This window comes from Hippopotamus amphibius, chromosome 15, assembly GCF_030028045.1.
Source record: "Hippopotamus amphibius kiboko isolate mHipAmp2 chromosome 15, mHipAmp2.hap2, whole genome shotgun sequence".
Taxonomy (NCBI): domain Eukaryota; kingdom Metazoa; phylum Chordata; class Mammalia; order Artiodactyla; family Hippopotamidae; genus Hippopotamus; species Hippopotamus amphibius.
In genome coordinates, this window is record NC_080200.1 from 42344240 (window position 1) to 42366606 (window position 22367).

The 22367-nt window shown below is 40.5% G+C and overlaps 1 protein-coding gene across 9 annotated transcripts in view; it reads right to left on the minus strand.

Moving 5' to 3' along the window:
• Nucleotides 1–3609: 3609 nt before the first annotated feature.
• RAI14 (retinoic acid induced 14) overlaps nt 3610–22367 on the minus strand; it is a 154382-nt gene continuing 135624 nt past the window's right edge. For 5 of the 9 annotated variants that reach the window (XM_057709420.1, XM_057709425.1, XM_057709424.1 and 2 more), the window contains exons 8-18: nt 21808–21914; nt 20986–21164; nt 20697–20725; nt 19392–19478; nt 18380–18466; nt 15959–16016; nt 13456–13574; nt 11257–12789; nt 9581–9730; nt 6260–6325; nt 3610–5477 (exon numbers count right to left, since the gene is read on the minus strand). In XM_057709420.1, coding sequence (XP_057565403.1) covers nt 5400–5477; nt 6260–6325; nt 9581–9730; nt 11257–12789; nt 13456–13574; nt 15959–16016; nt 18380–18466; nt 19392–19478; nt 20697–20725; nt 20986–21164; nt 21808–21914 — 2493 coding nt within the window. In that variant the 3' untranslated portion in view covers nt 3610–5399. The remainder of the gene's footprint in view (nt 5478–6259; nt 6326–9580; nt 9731–11256; nt 12790–13455; nt 13575–15958; nt 16017–18379; nt 18467–19391; nt 19479–20696; nt 20726–20985; nt 21165–21807; nt 21915–22367) is intronic. The other 4 variants (XM_057709427.1, XM_057709426.1, XM_057709429.1 and 1 more) reach the window with 4 other exon arrangements.

The following is a 22367-nucleotide window of genomic DNA, read 5'->3' on the forward strand; positions in this document are numbered from 1 at the left end:
ATGGAAGTAATAAATTATATGGGGAAAAATAAAGCCAGGCAAGGGATCTAGAAAATGATGTGGACAGGTGGGGAGGGCTATACTGGCTTATACAGTTAAGGAGGGCCTCTCTGACAACGTGGCATTGAGCAGAGACCACAAGGGGACAAGGGAGCAAATCACACAAATGTCAGGAAGAGCACTGTAAGACATTAATAGCAGGTGCAAAGGCCCTGAGGCAGGAGCAAGTTTAAGGGGTTAAAGGAACAGCAAAAACTCAATTAAGAATGAAAAGAGAGACAGGAGAATGGGTCAGCAAAAGAGGAGGTCATGCAGAGCCTTATGGGCAACCCATCCATTTAAATCTCCACCTACCCGCCCACCGGCCCAGTGAATGCTGAATATCTGCCAGGTGGCAGGCCCTGTTTAACCAGATGTGAGGTCGTCTGAGCAGGAGCTTATATTCACCACTGAGCCTTTAGTATTCAACACAGTGCCTGGCTTATTACTAGTGTTCAATAACACTTAATAAACCAAGTCATCTCCAGGAACTCTCCTTTAGTGGAGGTTCTGGCCTGTGTATATCGGTTTCCCATTGCTGCTGTAACAAGTCACCACAAACTTACTGGCTTAAAAACAACAGGAATTTATTATCTCCTTGTTCTGGAGGTCAGAAGTCTGCAACGACCATCACTGGGCTAGAGCTCAGGTGTCAGCAAGACTGGTTCTTTCTAGAGGATCTTAGGGAAAATTGTTTTCTTGCCTTTCCCAGCTTCTAGAAACCACCTGCCTTCCTTGGTTTGCGGCTCTTCTTCCATCTTCAGAGCCAGCAGTGAAGCATCTTTAAATCTCTGACTCCTTCTGCTTTAAAAGACCCTTTCATTACATCAGGCTCATCCAGATAACCCAGGATAATCTCCTTATTTTTAAGGCTAGCTGATTAACATCTTAATTCTATCTGTGAACTTAATTCTCCTTTGCCATAATAACATAAACTACTTAAATTCCCAGGAATTAGGACATGAGCCTCTTTGGGGGAGTGTTATCCTGCCTACCAGAGTGCGTTTAACCTGCTTTAAATGTATAGGTTTAAAAACATCTGGAGGTGACAAATAGGTAAGTCTTCCAATCCCCCCCCCCCCCGCCCCTTTTTGTTAAAAGCTTACATTATTTGGCTGTGTCCTGCTCCCCTCTCGCCCCTCCACATCCTCCACTAACAATTTGGTACATCCAGTCACTGTTGTTGATGTATTGTGTCTTCCCACTTTTAGGGCTTGGTTATTTATACTGGATGTGCAGAAATGTCTCTTTCCTTTCCTTCTACTCACCTCCATCTCTTGGGGATTTATTCAATGGAGCCTTTCCATCTGATGGAACCCACATCAGTTGCTCCCTCAACCAGCTCCTATGGCCCAATTATGGCGACTGTCATAGATGAGCTTTTGTCCTTGGATTGTTTCACAAATAGACCACACACTCCCCCAATGCTGGACAGTTCTCTGCCCTGAGCAGGTGAACAGGAATTGCTCCTGTGAAGGCCTCATCTGTTGCTTTTCCCAGCTCACCCTTGGCCTTGCAGTCTGCCTTTCAAACCCTGCATCACCCCCATCTTCGCTGGATGGTGTTTCTACTCTGTCAGCACCCAGCACCCCGCAGCTATGCCACATGGCCAAAGGTTGTGCGTCAGTGTGTTCTGGGATCATTTTCCCCACACGGCATATCATGTGTTTATCTTAAGATTGGTGGGTTTAATTATTAAAGGCTTTGGAGTCAGTCTGAAAGTTTATGTAAGAAAAACAAGTTGATGACTCTTCTGTAACCAATGTGAAGAAAAAGGCCATTCTTCCTCACTCACTGCGGTGACCCATATGCTACTGTACTTTTCCTCTGCATTCCTGTAACACATGATGGAAGCTAGTGTGAAGATGGGCCATTTGAAAATTACCCAGTCCTCATACATAAGCACAGACATTTATACATAACATAGTCACCGCATCATTTTTAGGGCTGTAAAATACTGCAAGCAGATTAGATGCCCATCAGTGAGGAGCTCATTTAATAAAATATAGCACAATCAAACTATGAAACATTATACAGCAGTTAAAAAGGATGAGATGTGTGTGCTGACAAAGAACAATCTCCTGGATATTTTAAGTGCAAAAAGTATGGTCAAATCAGTTTCTATATTTGAAGGGGAAAGTAAAATACATGCCTACCTGTACATATAGACATAGAATGTCTTAGGTCATTCAAGAAACTTAATAGCTGTTGCTTCTGGGGAGGTAAACTAAGAATCAGGAGGAGAGATTTATTTTCAGTTTATCTCATTTATCCTACAATTATACCCTGTGATATATAATCATCATGGATGACAGTTTCTTTTCAAACCCTGCCTTTGGCATATGAGGCAGTTCTTTCCATTGAAGAAGTCTGGGTTAGGGACTTCCCTTGTGGTCCAGTGGGTAAGACTCCGTGCTCCCAGTGGAGGAGGCTGGGGTTCAATCCCTGACTGGGGAATTAGATCCCGCAGGTATGCCATAAGTAAGAGTTCACATGCCACAATGAAGATCCACATACCACAACCATAGACCCGGCCCAGCCTAAATAAATAATTTTTTTTTTTCTTAACAAAGTGTGGTTTGGATTTATCCAGGTTAAATTAAGCTCATTTGAGTGTCAGCAAAAAGTCATCTTCTGGGACTTCCCTGGTGGTCCAGTGGTTAAGACTTCACGATTCCACTGCAGGGAGCATGGGTTCTATCCCTGGTCGAGGGAATTAAGATCCCACATGCCAGGTGTTGTGGCCAAAAAAAAAAAAAAAAAAAAAAATTCTGAGTTGAATTGTTGGCCTCTGTTGAGGTAAGTTCTCCTTTCAGGGTGCATGCACGTGATAATTTAAAATAGTAATAACCTCAGACACTATTTGCATTATTTTCATTGATCTCTTTTGTCCTTTTTCTTCCCAGAGGTGGGGGTGAGGAAGGGTTCCGTTGAGTATGTATGGTTTGCCCTGGCAGCAGGAGCTGAAAGAGAGGCAGTAGAAGCATGTTGTGAGTGAAAGGAAATGGCCTTAATGAGGGAGATGGCCTTGTTATGCTGTGTTATGAAGAATAATGTTAGCTACTTAAATAATTGCACCCATTTCATTGTCATCTGGTGTTTTAATTATGATTCACCCTGCAGGAATTTTTTTCAGGAATGAATTAACCTTGTAATGTGATAGGATAATGTAAAAAAACCATGTGTATGTATTGCTTTTTCAAAAAAGCAAAGAAAACAAAGAGAAAAAAAATCTAAAGGAGGCTTTTAAATAGTTAAAAAAAAAAAAAAGACTACAGATCAACTGAGAGGCAATTTTAAACGAAAGAACTGTGATGCAAACGCCCAAATGTGGCTGATGCTTGGGGCAGAAGTTCAAGGTGACCCTAGGAGCTACAGGATGGAAATGACATGACACATTGCATCAGACACTGCAGACAACGGCCACCAGCAGAGCATAATGCAGGCTATAAAAACCCTCACCCCAAAATGCTACCGAGCTGATCTACAGAAGCCATACTGGCACGCTGATGAAGGCGCCCAAAATTAACAACCGAGATGCAAAATGAAACAAAAGTTTATTTTCTGCAATACTTTCTGTAAATTACAAAGGCAAAATGCTAAACTACAGCATGTAACTTTTCAATACTTAACCAGAGTACTTGTAATAAATATGCATCCTGAAACAAGATCAAAGGCTACACTTTGTCAGGCGTCCTACAAAATGTCTCAAGTTTTACACTCTGCAGCATTTCTGTGTGGGGGCGGGGGTGGGGTGGGGTGGTGGTTTTGTGTTTTCTTAAGTGCTGTGACAGAAAGTCCTTTCACATTTTTTCTTTGGAGCATGTTCGAAATTGCTGAACTATAAACAACTTAAGAAAAGTGACACCAGGCTTGAAAGCCGGTTTTGCTTTGCTGTCGTTGGTCCTCATCCAATGCAGGGATGCCAAGTGGCCTCTGAGCCCAGGCGGCCCTCTCAGAGCTGGCCTCTGCTTTCAGTTCTATACTTTAGAGATTTCTGTATTCAGTTTACATCCCTCAGTAAGATCAAGGCTGTATAGGAAGCTGCAAGCAAGGTAGAAACATTTTTAACCTGAAAGTAAAGTGATCAGAAATGTTTTCTCCCAAGACCTTGGCTAGGCAACATAAGTTTACCAGGATCTTTTGTTTTGAAGTTGAAAAACTCATTGGTACTAAGAGTCCTTCCCAGAGATAATTTACAGGTGCTGGTAGAGTTGGGGCATTCAAAAATATTGAATGGTAAAGAGGATTTACTATATTCAGAGACGTGTTACAGTTCTGAGAACACGATGGCAGAAAGTCTAGGGGTGGTGGCGGCAGCTCATTTTGAGTTTGGAATATAGAACCACCTTCTGCTATAGCTGAAAACTTGGAGGAAAAAGTTATATACGTTTTAAAGTCTTAAGCATGATTACCTAAAAAATAGTTTGTTAATATAGTCTAATGTAAATTTCACTTAGGGATTTAGGTATGAAAACATCTTTAAAAGCCAATAAAAATATTGTAGAGAACAAAAAAACACTTTTAAAAAATTGAGGTTAAAAACTATGAGGCATTTCTTTTGGCTGTAAACACGCAGTTTACTGTCCCTTGTTGAAACACAAATGTTTGGATTTCCTGAGCTTCGCGGATAACAAACAGCAGGAGGCAAGTTTGCATAGAAAATTTCCAATATGTCAGCGATTTACTTAAAAAGAATTTTTTAGGACAATTTGTTTTTGTTTTAAAACTTCATATTTAAGTTAACGGTGCTCGTCAAACTATGAGATTGACAAGCAGGGTGGTGAGAAATACGAGGCAGATGGGAAAAAAAAGATGGAATTAAGAGTTTTTAAATCCACAGGATATCACAATAAAGGGTCTCAAGCACGTAGTGCGTAACTAGTGCCGTACTAATTTGGTGAGAAATTAAGTCATGTTTGGGGAATAGGAAACCAAAGGCAAAAAGAGCCCTGCAGAGCTGAACGGCACAGCCCGAGTGTAGGAACAGGAAGCCCGGCTGCGTGGAGCATCAGCACATTACTCAGTGATGAAGCCCCTCAGCTGGGCAGGTACCAGGGAGGATGCCCACCGCCAGGACAGGGACCCGACCCCTGGGTGTGGGCGATCCCAGCTCTGGAATCAGAATCCGGGAGGACAGCATCTTTCACCTCTGCTGCTTTGAAGTCTCTAAGCGGTTCTGAGGAGGACAGTCTTCTTCTGGGACCTGTCCTCAGAGAGAAGCCTCTGGAAAAGGAAGAAGCTCTATTATAAAGGTCACAGTGATACCACGAATGAGAACAATGGCAGTGGTTGACAAAAATCCAGATCTAACACAAAGGTGGACAACAAGGGGCCAGTGTCCTGCCAAGGGAGCCACTTTACTTCTTCTGGGACTGGTTCTTACACATGGTAAGGATTTGCTTCAGTACTTTCTGGACATCTTCATCCATCTGGCCCTAGGAAATTCCAACAAAAGACACTCATTAGAATAACCTATGATATCACGACTTGGACACAACTCATGCAAGACATGGGGGAGAGAGGAAGGAGGTGAATAAAGGGCAGTGGCCACTGCCCCACAGCAGCTTCAAAATGCAGAAAATAGAGGCAGCGGGGAGGCTGAACACTGAAAAACTCTAACACTTGTTAGCAAATGTCAGAAAGATTTAAAACAAAAAGATACTCATTAGGACCTAAATCCTGGCACTGCCCTGCCTAGGGAATGAGATGGCTAGCTGGGATGTGCCCTTGGCTTTCTTTAAGGAAATGTTAGCGCTACTCATGCCCACATTTGGAGGGGGAACTGAGTCCAAGAGAGGGCTCCGCTCTTTTTCCTCCAAAGGATGAGGAGGCTGGGTCTCCACCAGAGCCCTCAGCAAAGGGTTTCCGGGGTCTCAGCAGCAAATGTGAGCCCAGACAGCCAGAGCACCAACAGTCACAGGAGTGAGAAGGCGCCGATGGCTCCAAGAATATCATCAGACCCGGAAAATAACACCTAGACTCCTCCTCCCGATGCGGGGGCTGCAGCCACACCCCCTTCAGCTCTCAACAAAGGAGGCTGCTCCTGGTTAACAGGGCCCAGGGCTCCCGACATAAAGTCCAAAGCAAACCAGAAGGCATTTTAAAAAGCTTTCCAATGAAACTGTCTTCTCAAATTCTCATCTGCTCTACTAGTTTCATGATGGGCATTTGGGGAACACCTGCTGTGGTATCTCTATAGGATCCCCAGACACCATACCTGCACAGCGTACAGAAGATGCATTCTGTAAACGGATATCACTTCCTGGTGTTGTTTCTTGCATTCCTAGAAAGAGACAATTTGATGTTGTTCAAGAGCTTAGGAGACTTTTAAAAAAACCAAAAAAACTAGGAGGACGCTGCGGCCAAACGCTACCCGAGTGATTCCTTCCACCAACTAGCATAGGAAGCTTTTAAAACTGCTGTGAACTCAGTGGATTGTATAGTTTGGAATGCTTGTCAATATTCTTAGGGGGAAAAAGCTACCTGTTTCATATCTTAGTACGTCAATCCTAGAAGACAATTCATGGAAAAAGTAGTTATTATAATCCCAAATTTGTTTAAAAATATATACACATACTTAGGCAAAGAACACAGATATATTTGCACAAAGCAGACAATGCAAGGAACTGCTGACTTTGTCAAATGCAATAGGTTATTGTCTCTGAGTGGTTGAAATATAGGCAGTTTTTATTTATAGTAGCTTTTTCAGAGTTTTCTGTACCTTCCAACTTTTCTATTGTATACAATGACTATTTATTAATTTAATTAAAAAAATTATGCTTTTAAAGAGAGCTATTGATCACTTTCTGTACAGCCAGTGGTGTATATATAATCCTCGGGGAATTCAATGATATAGCTGTCAGTGTACCAAGGAGGGGAACGGGGATGGCACCAACCTCAAATGGTCCCTCAGTGCAGCTGTTAATGCTTTTATTTCTCCTTGTTGAGCTATTATTCCAATTCCTCTCAGTGACTATTTCAAGGATCTCAACTCAGCTCTTAACTCTTCTAAGAAGAGGCCTCTCTTCCTACGTCATGGTGGAAATTGAGACTATCATATACGGATCACTTGAAAAATCTACAAAAGTCTATCAGTACCCATTCTCACCTCCTCCCCATCAGTGTCAGATATGAGGTGTCCTTCCTATTCAAGGACACCCTTTGAAACAGTCTTTGAAGTTCCTGCCAGTAGAAGGTACGCTTGGTAGCTCTCTTTGTGCTGTTTCCTCCCACCTCTTGGTTACCTCCATTCCATCATTTATAGCTTTGTCTTCTCATCACTGTCTTCCTTTCCGGTCCTGCTTCTGTCATCACTTGGTGGGCTTCAGCATCCACGTGGATGAGCCACCCACCACCCTGGCCTCTCAGTCCCTCAACCTCAGTGTCATGACCTGTCCCTCCTCCTTCCAGCCATTTGCTCTATGGTCAGAGCCCTGCCTCAGTCATTACCTCTGAGATCTCAGCTGAAAGCATCCCACTCCCTTACCACCATCTCCTGTCTTTCCAGCAAACTTACTTCAGGCTTCCCCTGCCTCCTGCTGTGACTCTTCAGCCCCGGCAGACACCTAGCTCCTTAGTCACTTCTCCAGCAGTCAGCCTCCAGCCGAACACACTCCACCCCTCCACTGCAGCTATGCTTGCCACGGCTACCACAGGCCATCTAAATGCCACATTCCAGTCCTTGCTGCCTCTTACTCATCTCTTTGAGATTCAGCACAAGCATTGCCTCCTGCAGGAAGCCTTCCAAGACTCACCCAGATTGGATGAGCACATTGCCTATTTATGCCCACAGCATATTGGGCATCCATCAGTGGACACTTACCACACTGAGTATATGGTAAGTCATTATATTGAGTATACGTTCTATGAAGGCAGAGACTGTGTCTTATTCATTTTTATACCATCAGCACCTTGTATATTACTGATACATAAAAGCTCATTAAACGCATGTTGAATAATTATAAGAATGACTGTATAAATTATTAGTACTTTATCTACAAGTACATGATAACCACCTGATCAGAAAGATAACCTGCAAAACACAATCAAGAGCATCTTCTCCTTCCCTGACTAGTCCTCCATTGCTAGAGCTGGTAACACAAAAGAGCTGGTTTTACACCTTGTGGCCAGATGGAGCAAGGACTGCAGAAAGGACTGAATTCACCAGTATCGAGCCTGTACTGAAGAAATCACAAAATCCAGGTCCTGTTTGCAAATGGAAGCTAGAGACAGTTCCAGGATAGATTAACCTTCACATGGAAAATGTAACATACCCTCATCGACTAAAACCTTACAGATGTTGTGGTAGACTAAATAATAGCCCTCCAAAGATGCCCAAGTCCTAATGCCTAGAACCTGTGAATATTACCTATGAGGCAAAAGGGACCCTGCAGTTTAAGGATCTTGAGATAGAAAGAAAGATTATCCTGATCATGTGGATGGTTCTAAAATATAATCACCAAGGTCCTGTAAGAGGCAAGAATGTGAAAGGTGGAAGGAGGAGATGGGAGAACAGAACCAGAGGCTAGAGTCATGTGCTCTGGATGGAGAAAGGGGCCATGAGCTAAGGAATTCAGGCAACCTCTAGAAGCTGGAAAAGGCAAGGAAATGGATTCTTCCCTAGAGCCTTGAGAAGGAACCAGCCCTGCTGGCATCTTGACTTTAGTTTTGTGAAGCTGGTTTCTTGGAACACATGGATGTCCAGAGCTGTAGTAATAAGCTCCTGTTGTTTTAAACCAAGTTTGTGTTGCTCTATTACAATAGCCATCAGAAACGAACACAGACTTGAAAGGGCCTTCCTGGGTGAAATCAGGAGAGGGGCCAAGAAGCAGCTTCAGACACGTAGATACACAACTACCAGAGATCCTGGCTCCTAATAAGAAACGGCTCTTGCCAGAGACAGTAACTACCATTGCAGAAAAATGGAAGAGCGGACAAGAAAAGAAGCCTCCTCCCACTGTCCTGTGGACCCCTCCCTTCCCAGCGATACATGGAACTCATCTCTTTGCAGGTACAGTAAGTCCCCCACATACGAACGAGTTCCATTCTGAGAGTTCAGTTCCATTCTGAAAGTGCATTAAGTCCAACTTGTGCGTAAGTCCAACAAGGTTAGCCTAGGTACCAACTAACACAACTGGCTCTATACTGCTGCTTTTATGCTTGCTTCCGGACTTCCTGGGCTTGAAATAAAGATACTGTACTCTATACATTTCCATACAGTAAAGTACACCAAAGCACAACCCCTTGTAGAGGATGCATGCACGTGGCAATGTATGCCAGACACGTGAACGAAATTACATGATTGGACATGTGAATGTACGTTCGCATCTTTGAAAGTTCACAACTTGAAGGTTCACTTGCTGTGATGACTGGGAAACCACCAGATCCCTCTGTGGCCGTCCCCAAAGAAGTCTTCCGTTAACTGCACACGGAAGCACAACGCTCCTTCAGGCCGGGCATCTTTCTGCTCACTCCCACCTGCCCCAGCGTGCCATGTGCCCCCCACCCCGCACCAGGCCACAGAAACACGCCCACTCACAGCCAGCTGGCTCTGCAGCTGTTTGACCTGCTGCTGCAGCGCCTCCAGCTGCTGGCTCTGCCTCTTGGATGAGCTCGCGGAGTAGGAGAGCTGCGAGAGGCTGTTCAGGGCCTCCTTCAACTTGGTGACTTCCTTCGACATCTCGTTTATCTAGCAAGAAAGGAAGGCTCTATCAGTAGGCGAGGACGTGCCCGCAGAAGCAAAACCCCACCTATTTCTCGACCTGGAACACAGCCTCGACTGGCCTCTGGGACCGCGGCAATTCTTTTTTTATTTTTAAAAGAAAAGCCATAAAATGAAACACAGTCAGATAAAAACAGATAAGATCAAGCAAACCAACAAAGCCCTCTAAGGCCATTCTATGCAGACGAGGGCCCCTGAATTGCACACTGTGTTTTGGGGCCTGAAGGTAACAAAAGCTGTGACATGGATTTCCCTCTTTCACTCCTAAAAGGGGAACTGCTGAAAAAATACATCAGAAACAGGATTTCAGGTACTCTTTACTTGGAGACAGCTAGGCCTTGCTCCGTACTGCTGACACGGGCAACCAGGAAGAAGTTTTAGGAACTCTGGTACCTCGGGCATCTTGCCTTAGAGTGAAAACAATCCCCTACCCCCACCTCCTTGGCTTTGGAAGCTCTTTTTGAAACACTTCATCATAACAAAGGAATAAAAGATAAAAAATGCTCTCATGAATGCCATTCAGAACATCTGACCCAGGAGGCTGGGGATGCAGAGCGGATGCGGGCATGGAAGCATCCTCCACTTTTCCCTTTACTTGCCTCCTTCCTCCCCGCCAGCCCACCTTGAATCGCCTGCCCCCCATATTGCTCCCTTCCTCTCCTATACACCTTTGAAAATGAGGGCCAGGGAGGGTTTTTATACTGACTCAGGGGCAAGCTCATGAGGTTTAGGGAAGCAATATCAAGTCTGGGAGTAACTGGGTTTCCATATGACAGAGGAATCTGTCTGGATTCCAATAGAGTAGAAGTTCAAGATGGGTCACAAATGCTTCTCAGTTGGTGGGTTCACTTCCAATCCCTGACACCTGCCAGAGCATCTGTAAAATAATTTTTTAAGGGAAAATATGTACCGCACATGTGAAGATGCTTTGGTATGAGGGAAGCAGTAGATGAGCATTTTTTAAAAAAGTATAAATGTCCTCCCTACTATTTTTGGTTTTTTAAATTAATTTATTTATGTCTGTATTTATTTATTGGCTGCATTGGGTCTTTGTTGCTGCGTGCAGGCTTTCTCTCGTGTGGCAAGCGAGGGCTACTCTTCATTGCGGTGTGTGGGCTTCTCTTGTTGCAGAGCACGGGCTCTAGGCGCATGGGGTTCAGGAGTTGTGGCTCGTGGGCTCTAGAGTGCAGGCTCAGTAGTTGTGGCACATGGGCTTAGCTGCTCTGTGGCATGTGGGATCTTCTTGCACCAGGGATTGAACCCATGTTCCCTGCACTGGCAGACGGATTCTTAACCACTGAGCCCCCAGGGAAGCCCTCCACCCTACTACCCTTAACGTGGCGTTGGGGACAGACGGAGTCCTGTGTGGAGGCTCTGAGCATTCACTATGGGGTAGTGCTAACAAATGCGAAAAATGTTAACTATAGTAAATGAAGGTTGAAAGTCCTAGGGTTTACCCGCTAGAAATTCAACAGCAATATAGTCTCACCAACCTTCTTGTCTTTATCCTCTTCCATTTTTGAAGAGCTTTCAGAACATCTCTTCATTTCCGCAAGCTCCTCCTGAGCGTGCTGGCATTTTTGCAGAAGTTCATTTACTTCTTGCTCTTTGGATTTCAAGAGAGTCTGAATGTTTTCCTTTTCCCTTTTCATGTGTGAGACCTCACTTCTAATCTGGGCAACCTCTGAATGGGCTTTTTCTTTCTCTTTCACTGAATCTTTTAATTTTGAGGCCAACACACTCACTTCGCTTTCCAAAGACGATTGGAGCTTCTCATAGGCAGACCTGGGCACCATGGCGTCGGTCACGGCCGCCTTCTCCTCTAGGAGCTGTTTCTCTAGCTTTGCCACCTCCCCTTCCTTGCTCGCGAGGTGTTCTTTAAGACTGCTTATTTTTGCCTCCATCTCTTTGGCAGTGGTCCGCAGCGTGGTTATCACTTGTAAATGCTCCGTGATGGAGACAGAGTTCTCTTTCTGTGCATCTACCAACTGTTTGAGCTGGGTCAGTTCATTCAGCACTTTTGAATACTGAGACTTCATTTCAGACAGTGCCTCTTCGGCCTTCGCTCTGGATATGTTGGTCACGTGCATCAGCTTCTCGTGCTCTGCTTTATGGATGTATTCAGCTGTGACGTCTTCTAGAGATTTCCTCTTCCTGTAATCCTCCAGTTCGGCCTGGGCCTCTTTGTACAGCTGGGACAGCTCACTCACCTGCTTGTTGAGTTCATCTATCATCCTGTTCATGGCCTCTTTCATGTCCTCAGCTTCATCACCCGCCTCCTGGGTCATCTGACTTTTCAGTGTATCTTTTAATTTCATGATTTCTTCTTGGGCCTCTTGGTATTTCTCAAACAAAAATGCTTTCTCCTTATTCATGTTCTCGATCACCGAGCAATACGAATTTTTCATTTCCTCGTACTCTTCCCCCGGTGGCTGAGAAACCACCCCTTTCTCCCTCTCTACAAGCTTTTCCTCTAACTCTCTCACTTTCTCTCTATTTCGTGCACTTTCTTCCAGTGCATTCTGGAGATCCCGCTTCAGCACGTCTATTTCCTCCTCGGTGATCCTCAGCTCACGGAGGTGTGAGTAAGTGTCCACGCTTTCCAGTGAGACCAGGCCCAGTTTCATCTGCTTCTGCACACTTAGGACTTCTTTCATAGCTTCCTCGTACTTGCTCTGAGTTTCTTTAAGTTTCTGGCTGAGGTCAGAGCCGTTCTCTGAAATCTCTGCGTTGTTTAAGCACGCTGATTCTGTCCTGGCCTGGAGCTCGGCCTGCAACTGTTTCCTCTCTGCTTCAGAGCTCTCCAATCTCTTCTGCAAGTCGTGTAACATCTCCTGTAGTTGCTGGATTCTGACATCACTGTCAATAGTGGACTTACTTGAGGAATGTGTTAAGACAGATGGAGATGGTTTGGAGTCTGGGGGAGGGGTTTCGCTAGGTTTGCCCAGGGATGGGACCAAGTCAGTTTGAGTAGAATGGTAAGAGTCAAAGCTCAGGTCTGCTTCTGCCTCCCTGGGTGTTTTGGCCTGGAAAAAAGGGCAAGAATGAAATGGCACCAAAGGTGTGGTTAGATGAGCGAGCAACTGCAATGAGAGTGCAAATCCAAACCTTTCACGTGGGAGGGCAGCATGACCGTCCTGCATGCGTCCTCTTGCCCCATGGAAAAAATACGGTCTGGGACACAAGAGTCGGCTGACCAACACTAAGCTTATTCTGTGCTCTCTTAGGACAGACTATGTCTCTAAAAATGTGAGATTTGTTTTGGCTGTAGAGCCTCTGACTCAAGTTTTTCCTTTGTTTCTCATATTATTATAGTTGCCAAGAGGGACAATGGGCTTAGTACAGTTACTTCTTATCAAGTTCTTAAATCTGCTAACTGATCAACTTTACTAAATTAATGACTAATCATATATATGTGTGTGTGCATATATGTGTATATAAATTGTCATAGATATCATACTATGTAGATAATTATATATAATTTGCCAATTTAGCAAGTTACACAAATAGAGTTAATGAATAACTCTCTCAAGACACAAATAATTTGAAACTATAAAATGCTTAAGGCTAATTATATTTAAAAAAGAAGAAACTAATGTCTATGTCTAAAACAAAATATCCCCTGACTAACCCTGAAAAACCCAATAGCTTGACCCTACAGAATAGACTGTGGTAGCAATCTATTTACCTACCTGTAATTTATCTTGTAATTCCTTATTGTGTAAGGTAAGAGAAGCAACTTTTGCTTGCAATAGGACAAGAAGGTCTTGTTGGTCAGCTTCAGAACTTATATCCAATAAGCTATCAGCACCTTGGAAAAGAGAAAGGCAATTTAAAATAATATTTAAAAAATTAAACTGTTATTTCTCTGACCTCTAACAAACTCACTTTCTACCCATTCCAGCTCTTCTTCCTAGTCCAGACTGTGAATGAAAGCCCCTCCAGCTGGATAGATGAACAGCAATTCTCAAGTACTGGCATTTCCTTACTGGGGTTTCCCTCACACAATACTAGATGCCTGGATAACAAATAAGCTCATCTGAAAACTGATGTATTTGGTCACACATTTTCCGTTCACTTAATCAAGTGCCACACTTTGGTTGTTTTTTGTTCCTCCCATGCCTAATACACCCCATTCAGTGAATCCTTTTAGAAAGATCTCTGGCATCTGGTTCACTTCTTACCCCCATATCCATTACTCTAGTTCAAACTTTATCACCATACTTGGTAACTCTACAAACAGCTTCCGAACAAATCTCTCTCTCCCTCTCTCCTCTAGTACAAATGTAGCCTGTACAAACAACACTGTCAGACTAATCTTCCTAAAACATACTTTGATAGAGTCATTCCTTTGGTTCAAGTGCTTTAATTGCTCTCCCTCCAAAAATAATCTCCAAATTCCTTTATCTGGATTAAGGCCTCTAAGGATCTGGCTCCAATCTACTTTTTTCAGGTTTATGACTCACTATGTGTTTCTCTGGTACCCCACTTTTCATCAGATTCAAGGCTACTATCACACCCTCTGTATTCTCAACACAAGGCTGCTTCTTTAATTCTTCACCCATATGACTGCTCTTGTAGCATCTCTTGGCTAGATAACTCTTAGGGATCCTTCAAGACTCATGTCAAACTCTGTCTCTTCTTTAAAGCATTCGCTGACCACCTTAGCATGAGACAGGCTTCTCTGAATCCCACAGTAAAACACTGTTGGTAAACCACAACTGTTTGACATTCTACTGATTATATTTTGCTGAAGAAACATCTAAAGCTATGTTACTCAAAGCTCTTATTGAGACAAGACAAGAAACGTGCTCCAGAATGTCATTCAATGTACTGCTTCCTTCATCTAGAATGTCTTTCTACGGAAAAAAAAATTGTCAGATGGACAAAACAGCGTGCTTGGCTGGGTGACTTTCTGCTGTAAACTCCTTATTTATTTTAGACTGCCAACAGTTTAGAGAACACACTCTGAATAGCACTGATTCAAATTTTTACTGCTATTTAAAAATTTTCTCATAGCCATTTAATGCAAGGATGAAAACTTTAACTTGGAAGGCCACAAAATGACATTTCTTCACAGAAATGTTTACTAATGCTGTCTGGTGCCTAACTCACAGCTTTATGAGTGTTCCTGACAGAGTCTGGTCAGCTTGGAATGAGCCAGGGGATTGGAAGCCTGAGGGTAATTCTCAGCAACAAAAATTACTTATAAGACACACGGATGGTTCTTAAAGTATCCAATGTAACAATCGTTCAGTTATATTAACATTGTTCTCTGCTGAGAATACTTCTTAATGTTCCTAAATTCTGTAAGTTAAGGGCTGCAAACACCTATGAAACGCATAACAGACTGAGAAACTGAATGCTGGAGCGAAAAGGAGCCTTTGAAATCACCTACTCTATCTCTCAAATTGATTCTGCAGGTACCGTACCGCATTCTTAGAGGGTAAAGCAACAGGATGGACTCAATACCATGAATTAAACCCCATCTTGGTGAAGACAGTATGATCGTGTGTGATTTCATTAACACTCTTTGTATGTGTCTTTTTAAAATCTAAAGTAGAAAAGGTAGATGGTGGCAGCTGTGGTGGTGCTTAGTTGGCTCTCCCTTCAAGAAATAACCTGCTGCTCAGCTGCAAGGAGGGCCGCTAGCTGGCGGCTTGCAGCCTACGGACCTTGTCTCAAAACAATGTTTTAAAATGCGTAAAATAGAATGTACAGGCTACAGTCATAGGCGAGGTTCTTTTGTAACACCAAATTACAAGATCTGGAAGCAGGTCTAATAATTGCCATCGTTTCTAGTAGAGATACTGTAAATGATCTTTCAAGATATCTGTAATAACAGTAAGGGGATCATGATATCATCTGTGAATTCTCTTGGTGTCGGCATCACTGATCTAATACCACTGGGGCTTGTTGCCTAGATTCACAACTGAAGGAAGTGCTGACTCTAAATTAGGAACAGAGGAAAACAGAGAGATATTTTTTCACATCTGAGCTCAGGGACTCCTTAATCTAGATGAAAGCCCCCTGAAGTAGAGAGCGCCAGGCTGGGCAGTGTTGGCAGCATTAGGGTGGCATCCAGGGTTCTCTGACCTCCCCAAACAGGGTACTCCTGCTTGGCCTTTGCTCTCGTAAAGGGACATGAAATAGAGAACAGACAAGGGAACAAAAACACATGTCCCTTCATCTTACCCGTAGTACTGTCACTTAGTCTGTCTCTGTTTTCCCGTATAGAACTGATCTCAGCCTGCTGGAACACAAAAATGACTTAAAAGAATATTCCTGAATGCAACATTTTACAAAAGAATTAAGCAAGTTTTCCTCCTTGAGTTTACACAAGTTGGTGTTATCCTTCCAGAAAAACAGAAAATCTCCAGGAAAGAAGATATTTTAAAATATAAGTAAATTAAAGTGATAATTATCTCCTAAGGTACAATTTTTACTCAGAGGTTCCAGAGGGTATATTCTCCAAATATTTTTCAGAAATTTCAGTTAGTAAGTATATTACAAATATCTTTGACATTATAAGAAAATTACATAATAGCTAATTCAGTGGGCTATGTGCTAAAACTTGAGATGGTGAATACTAGTTTCATAACAAAGTCAAATATAAGTTTTACTTACCTGGGTAATACATTAAAATACATTAGAAGCACTTTTTAGCTTTATCATTTTATAAACTGACTATTAATACATTATTATTATTTTTAAGAGGAATGGTAGTAAATGAGACCTATCAGGGAAAATAAAGGTGATTTTATAAGGGAATAAAAATTCTTATGCCTGTGGATTGACAATCCCCTAAAGATTTCCTCTAAGCCTGTATCCCTGAATATCTGTGTCTGTTAATATACTGGAAAAATTCTTGTAACTTCAAACCCAGCCTCTCATTCCGAAACAAAATACAGTCACTTGCCAGAAATTACTGTTTTATCTAGATGAGCCACAGACCATGATAAGAGCGATAATTTTTCAGCAAAGGAACTTTTGTAAAGGCTCAAATGCTAAAAATAAAGTGACTCATTTTTGGCAAGTGCTCACCATAACAAAAACTGTATTTTCACTTAAAAAAATGCTTATTTTTATTTTTCAACTCTATTAAGGTACAATAAACTACATCCATTGGAAGCTTACAATTTGAGGAGTTTTGACAGATACACACCCAAGGAACCACCACTATAATCAAGATTCAGAATATTCCCATCACCGCTAAAAGTTTCCTCACGTCTCATCGCAACCAATCCCTGCCATACCCAGGCAGCCACTACTCTCCCTTTTGCATTTTCTAGAATTCCTATAAATGGATGAATTTCTTTGAGCCTGGCTTCTTACACTCAGCATGATGGTTTTCAGAGTCACATATCATGCTGCTTGGCCAGCACTTCATTCTCTTTTGCAGTTGAGTAATATTTCCTTATATGCATATATCTCATTATCTTTATCCATTCACTTGCTGGAGGACATCTGGATTGTTTCTAGTTTGGGGATATTTGAATAAAGATGCTATAAACATTTGTGTATATGATTTTTTGAGACCTATATTTTAATTTCTTTTGTGTAAACATCTGTAAGTGAACAGCTAGATCATATGTTAGGTGTATGTCAAACTTTTCAAGAAACTGTTGAACAGTTTTCCAAAGTAGTCGTACCATTTTACATCCCACCAACAGAGTATGAGAGTTCTAATTCTTCCACATCATCACCAACAACTGGCATTTTTAATCTTTTTAAACTTTAGCTTTTCTAAATAGTGTCCTTTTTATCTTTTTGTGATTTTTTTTAAAAGAAATAAAAGTCTTTTTACACTCTATTTCTGAGAAACACAATTTGTGATATTACTCTTTGGAATGCATTGCCTCCTTTGAGCCATAATTATATTGGAAGATATTAGGTGGGAATTATAAGATCATAACTTCTTTCCTTGCCTTGTATTTTAATAAAATCTAGTTGAAGCAAGGGAAATGACAGGTTGATAGAATCCTTTTCACATCAATGTGCATCCACGTTAAAATTTATTTTTAGTAATTCTTAGATGGAGAAATGAATATACAATTATGCCACTGAAATTTCATTTTAACAATTATAAATTCTACTTTCTTTCCAAGTATATTTCCTAGTGATTGTTAAGTAAACAATATTAAATTGAAATATCCTCCCATTCCTTAAAATACTTTCCAACCACAAATCAAGTGGAATAAGACCTAATGGATTTTCTAAAATTCCAAAATAAATACGTATTACTTTTATAGTCAGTAAAATGTTTCATTAAAAATATACAATTACTTCTTAGTAAGACATCAGAGAATAACCATTTCTTTCTTTTTGATTGGTATTACATCAACTCAATTTGGTAAGATGACTGGCTACCAGGTCTTACCTTTGTCCTTTTTTTAATGAGAAAATTAAATATTAGTTCATAAATATGATTGATGCATTCTCGTCTTTTTGTATGGAGCCCATGCTAAGAAATATAATCAAAAGGTGCTTTATGATGAAAAGGTTTGAACCCATGACTGAGAAGAATATTCTGTTTTGCCTAGTATTGTATAACTTAAATCAAGTCTATTATGTATCTTAAAATTCAGTAATAAGTTGGACACAGAAAGGAAATACCTTGAAGGGTTGTTCAGCAAAAAACACTGATTCCTTTCCTGAAAGTGGTGTTGAAGTTATTGATCTTGAGGAAGACACATCACTCAACTAAAAAAACAAAATGAAAACCATCCATAAAGAGTCCTTCTTCTAAGTCTTTTCTTCTCCAGTGCCAAAGAATTAGCCTATTTAACCAATGCAAATAAATCTAACAGTAATTATCCTCAGTTTCAATTAATTCAAGGGTAACATATTTTCGGTGTAATTCAGCTACCCCAAATACTTTTTGAAAGTTTGCCAAGTAGAATTAACTAAGGAACTTTGCTCCTATATACACTAGAATTAACTTTAAAAATCTATAAAACTTCTATTGCAGATTGAGAATATTATTAACGAACGTGCTAACATATTTAACATTGCTTATTGGATGAGATATTCCTCTCAAATATTTCATATGGGTTATTCTTTTTATGGCCTATGATTCTTTTAATAACAAACCCTAGCCTGTTTTTATTTACCATTTCACAGATATCCAAGCTTCCTCCTCTATTCAGTAATCACTATAAGCTCAGAAATGAAAGCTGTTTTTAATATCAGTCAACCTTAAATGCAATGAGAAAGGCAAATATATTTTAACAATGTTTAATAAACCGACTAAAATTCACTTCAACTAACGCCTCACCAGCTACACATCCTCCTCCACTTTACCAGAGCTGTTAATGTGAGCTCTAAAAATAGACTCAGTTTATTATCTTGAGGAAAAAGTTCCTGTCATAGATTTTAAGAATTTTGAGGCTTTTAAAAAAGATACCGTTCAATCCTCCAGTTTTGAAATAAATGAGAATCAACATTATTTCCATGCTAATAATCAAAATTCTTTATACCACTATTTGTAATTAACCGCTAAAGAAAATTTTAAATGTGCATTTAAGGGTCAATTTTACAACAGTTCTTTTTGGCCTAAACACAAAATGACAAAATTATAGCTTTGTTGTTAAATGTTTGTTCATTGTTGGTTTTCTTTTATTTTTACCTGAGTAGGACTGATAGGAGGTGGTGGAGCTTTGCGTTTTTTTGGAGTTCCACTTCTCTCTGAGCTTATTTTAGAGACTTGATCATGCTGAAAGTTTATCACAGTCCAAAGAATGGAGGTGGGTTAGTTAGGTTAGTAAAGTCTGAGTAAATAGCTTCATCAAACAAATGAGAAAAACCTCAACAGTTCATGCATCTCTTACTTTAACAAGATCTGAAATCTGCTACCAACATAAAAATAAGTAATATGCATGCTCCAAGTTTTCTTCTAGCAGCCCATGCTTTAAAGCAAGAAAATAAAAAACACAAGACAAAACCAGATTACGTTGGTGTGGAGAACTGGGAAAGCAGAGGATGAGGAGTTGTTTACCATAATTTAGAACCCAGAATACATTCACAGTCTAGCTTCCATCTTAATGCAAAGCAGTGGTATTTCCCTGATATTTTCATTACTTCCATTCCTTTTCTCAAAGAACGTACAGTTGACTCTCCATATCCACAGATTCAACCATCTGCATATCCCAGCATCACAGATACAGAGAGCCAACAGTACCACATTGTTTTACATAAGGCACTTGAGTGTCTGCAGATTGTGTTATTCCCTGCAGATAGCAAAGAATGACTGCAAATGTGGGGTAAAAGGGGAACCTCATCTCTGAAGGTTATGGATAAATAACACAATTAGTACAAAGTAAATTCAGTATAGAGTATTTGCTGATTATGATAATTTTTTTCAGGCACCTTGATGTATATATAAATAAAATAGTCAAATATATATCTCATTAATAAACAATAGTGACTATGTCTTTAGGAAAAACTCCAAAGTAACAGGGTAAACATCTCAATTTCTATCTATGTAAAATGAATGACATTTTAGAAAAGCTCTACTTAAAATGAAAGAAAATGCTAAATCTCTTATTTTCATTAAACATTTATCCATATTTAATATTATGGGTAGAGTTCTATAATTCATGTGATATGACAAGCAGTTAAAATACTGTTGTTATCAGAGTTAAAAATCACATCAAAACTTTTCACACCAGTAGGAAATATTAGTACATTTCAGAAAAAGGTGAATATATAAGTAGCAAGTTTAAAGTTACATGCTTTGAAAATAGGGTAAATCACTAAGAAAATATTTATCACCTTACAATGAATCATTTATTCCAAAGATATTTTACTCCTTAAGTAGTTTCAGTATAGTCTTTATCACCTTCTTAATGGACTACAGAGTGGTTTAATCAGAACATGTTCAAATTCCCACCAGCAATGATGAAAAAGAATCTCCTCCCCCAAAGATAAATACCTGCTTTGGTTTTGTTGGTGTCTTTAAATCTATAGAAGAAAAGTGAGAAAAAAAAATCTATAAGAACGATAGTGACGCATACCCACTTTGGGTGGGGAGTATATAAACATAAACACACACATACACACACACATACCCATACACACAACATACACAATATTCAATACTTCATTTTTCTCCAGGAATATATTTAAAAGAATAATAAAATATATTGCACAAATTCCTTTATTCTTTGGGGAAAATGGAGTGGATAAATTTAAAACAACACTGGCTATTTTCTTTCACATACCAGCATCCTGAGAGATTTTTGATAATAGAAGGCTTTGAATTCCTGCATTTTCTGAGAGTTTGGAATAATGTAAGGCATTGTGTCCAAGAGAATCTACAAGGTTTAGGTCTGCACCCTTTTTAATTAAGGCTTCCACGATGTTAGAGCTGCCAATCTCACAAGCCAGCATGAGAGCAGTTCTAAAGAACGAGGAGACAAAAAATTAGTACTAACAAAATGTGAAAACTTTTTGCTATGAAATCATTTCATTCGTTGTAAAAACAGAGAAAAGAAGATTAAGTGCAGTTAAATCCGTACTACACTTAATCTTCCAGGAAATTCAAAATGGAATGCTATCAAAATAAAATTGGGTAGCTGTTTTATAAAACTTCAGATTAAATCAAAACATTCAACAATATTAGGTCAAAAAACATGGTATAATCTTCTACACATAATTTTCTAACTATGATGGAATTTAATATGATTGGCACAAATCTTGTCTTTTTTTCAAATCAAGTTTTTTAAAGAACCTATAACATTAAGACTGTTTTTAAAAAGCAACCAATATGTTTACTTTTATTTTGCATGAAAAGTCAAAGGAAATGGTCTGTTCATTTTAGCATTTAATAATCTCATCACAGACACAGCAATGACGCTCCCAGAGGTCTGGGGAAACTATTTTTTAAGTCAAAACAGATTCTTAATTATCCAAAAAAGGCAGAAAATAGTAAAGAAGTTAAAACCACTTTAAAACAAAATGATCCAAAATGCAGCTGTGATATTTTGAAAGCTTCTCAGAATGTGGATATCACTGAATTCACATGCTTTCTAATTCTGTGGTACCTTCCATTCTTGTCTCTGGAATTTACATCTGCTCCATGATCCAGGAGAAAGCGACAGACCTCACTGTGGCCATTTTGCACTGCAAGAAGCAGTGGAATATTCCCATCCTAGGAGACAAATTCAGATTAAGATCTTAACTTAGACACCAAATGCCAGAACTGCAATGGTCCTTATTCCTTCTACATTTATTCCTGATTTGTCCTGCTGGTCTTATACTTGACCCACCAAGATAGTCCACCCCCTAACAGGTCAACATCACACCCTAACACAACTCTTCTTATGGAATTCTACTGACTGTAGGCTTTTCCTCAGGAGTCAGCCTCTCATGCTGCTTGTTCTCTCAACTATCACTCAGTCTGGCGATGACGTGAGGGAGAGAGAGTGGAACACAAAGTATGTAAAGGCTCGAGGCAAGTACACCGTGTTTACTGACAAATGGTTCTCCATGGTTCTGGAGAAATGAAAGGTTGTTTTCCTATGGCATCAGTAGGTCCCACTGCTCTCTAAGGAGTTTCTTCTGAGTGAACTACACGTATCCTAGCATCCTGCCATGTCACCAT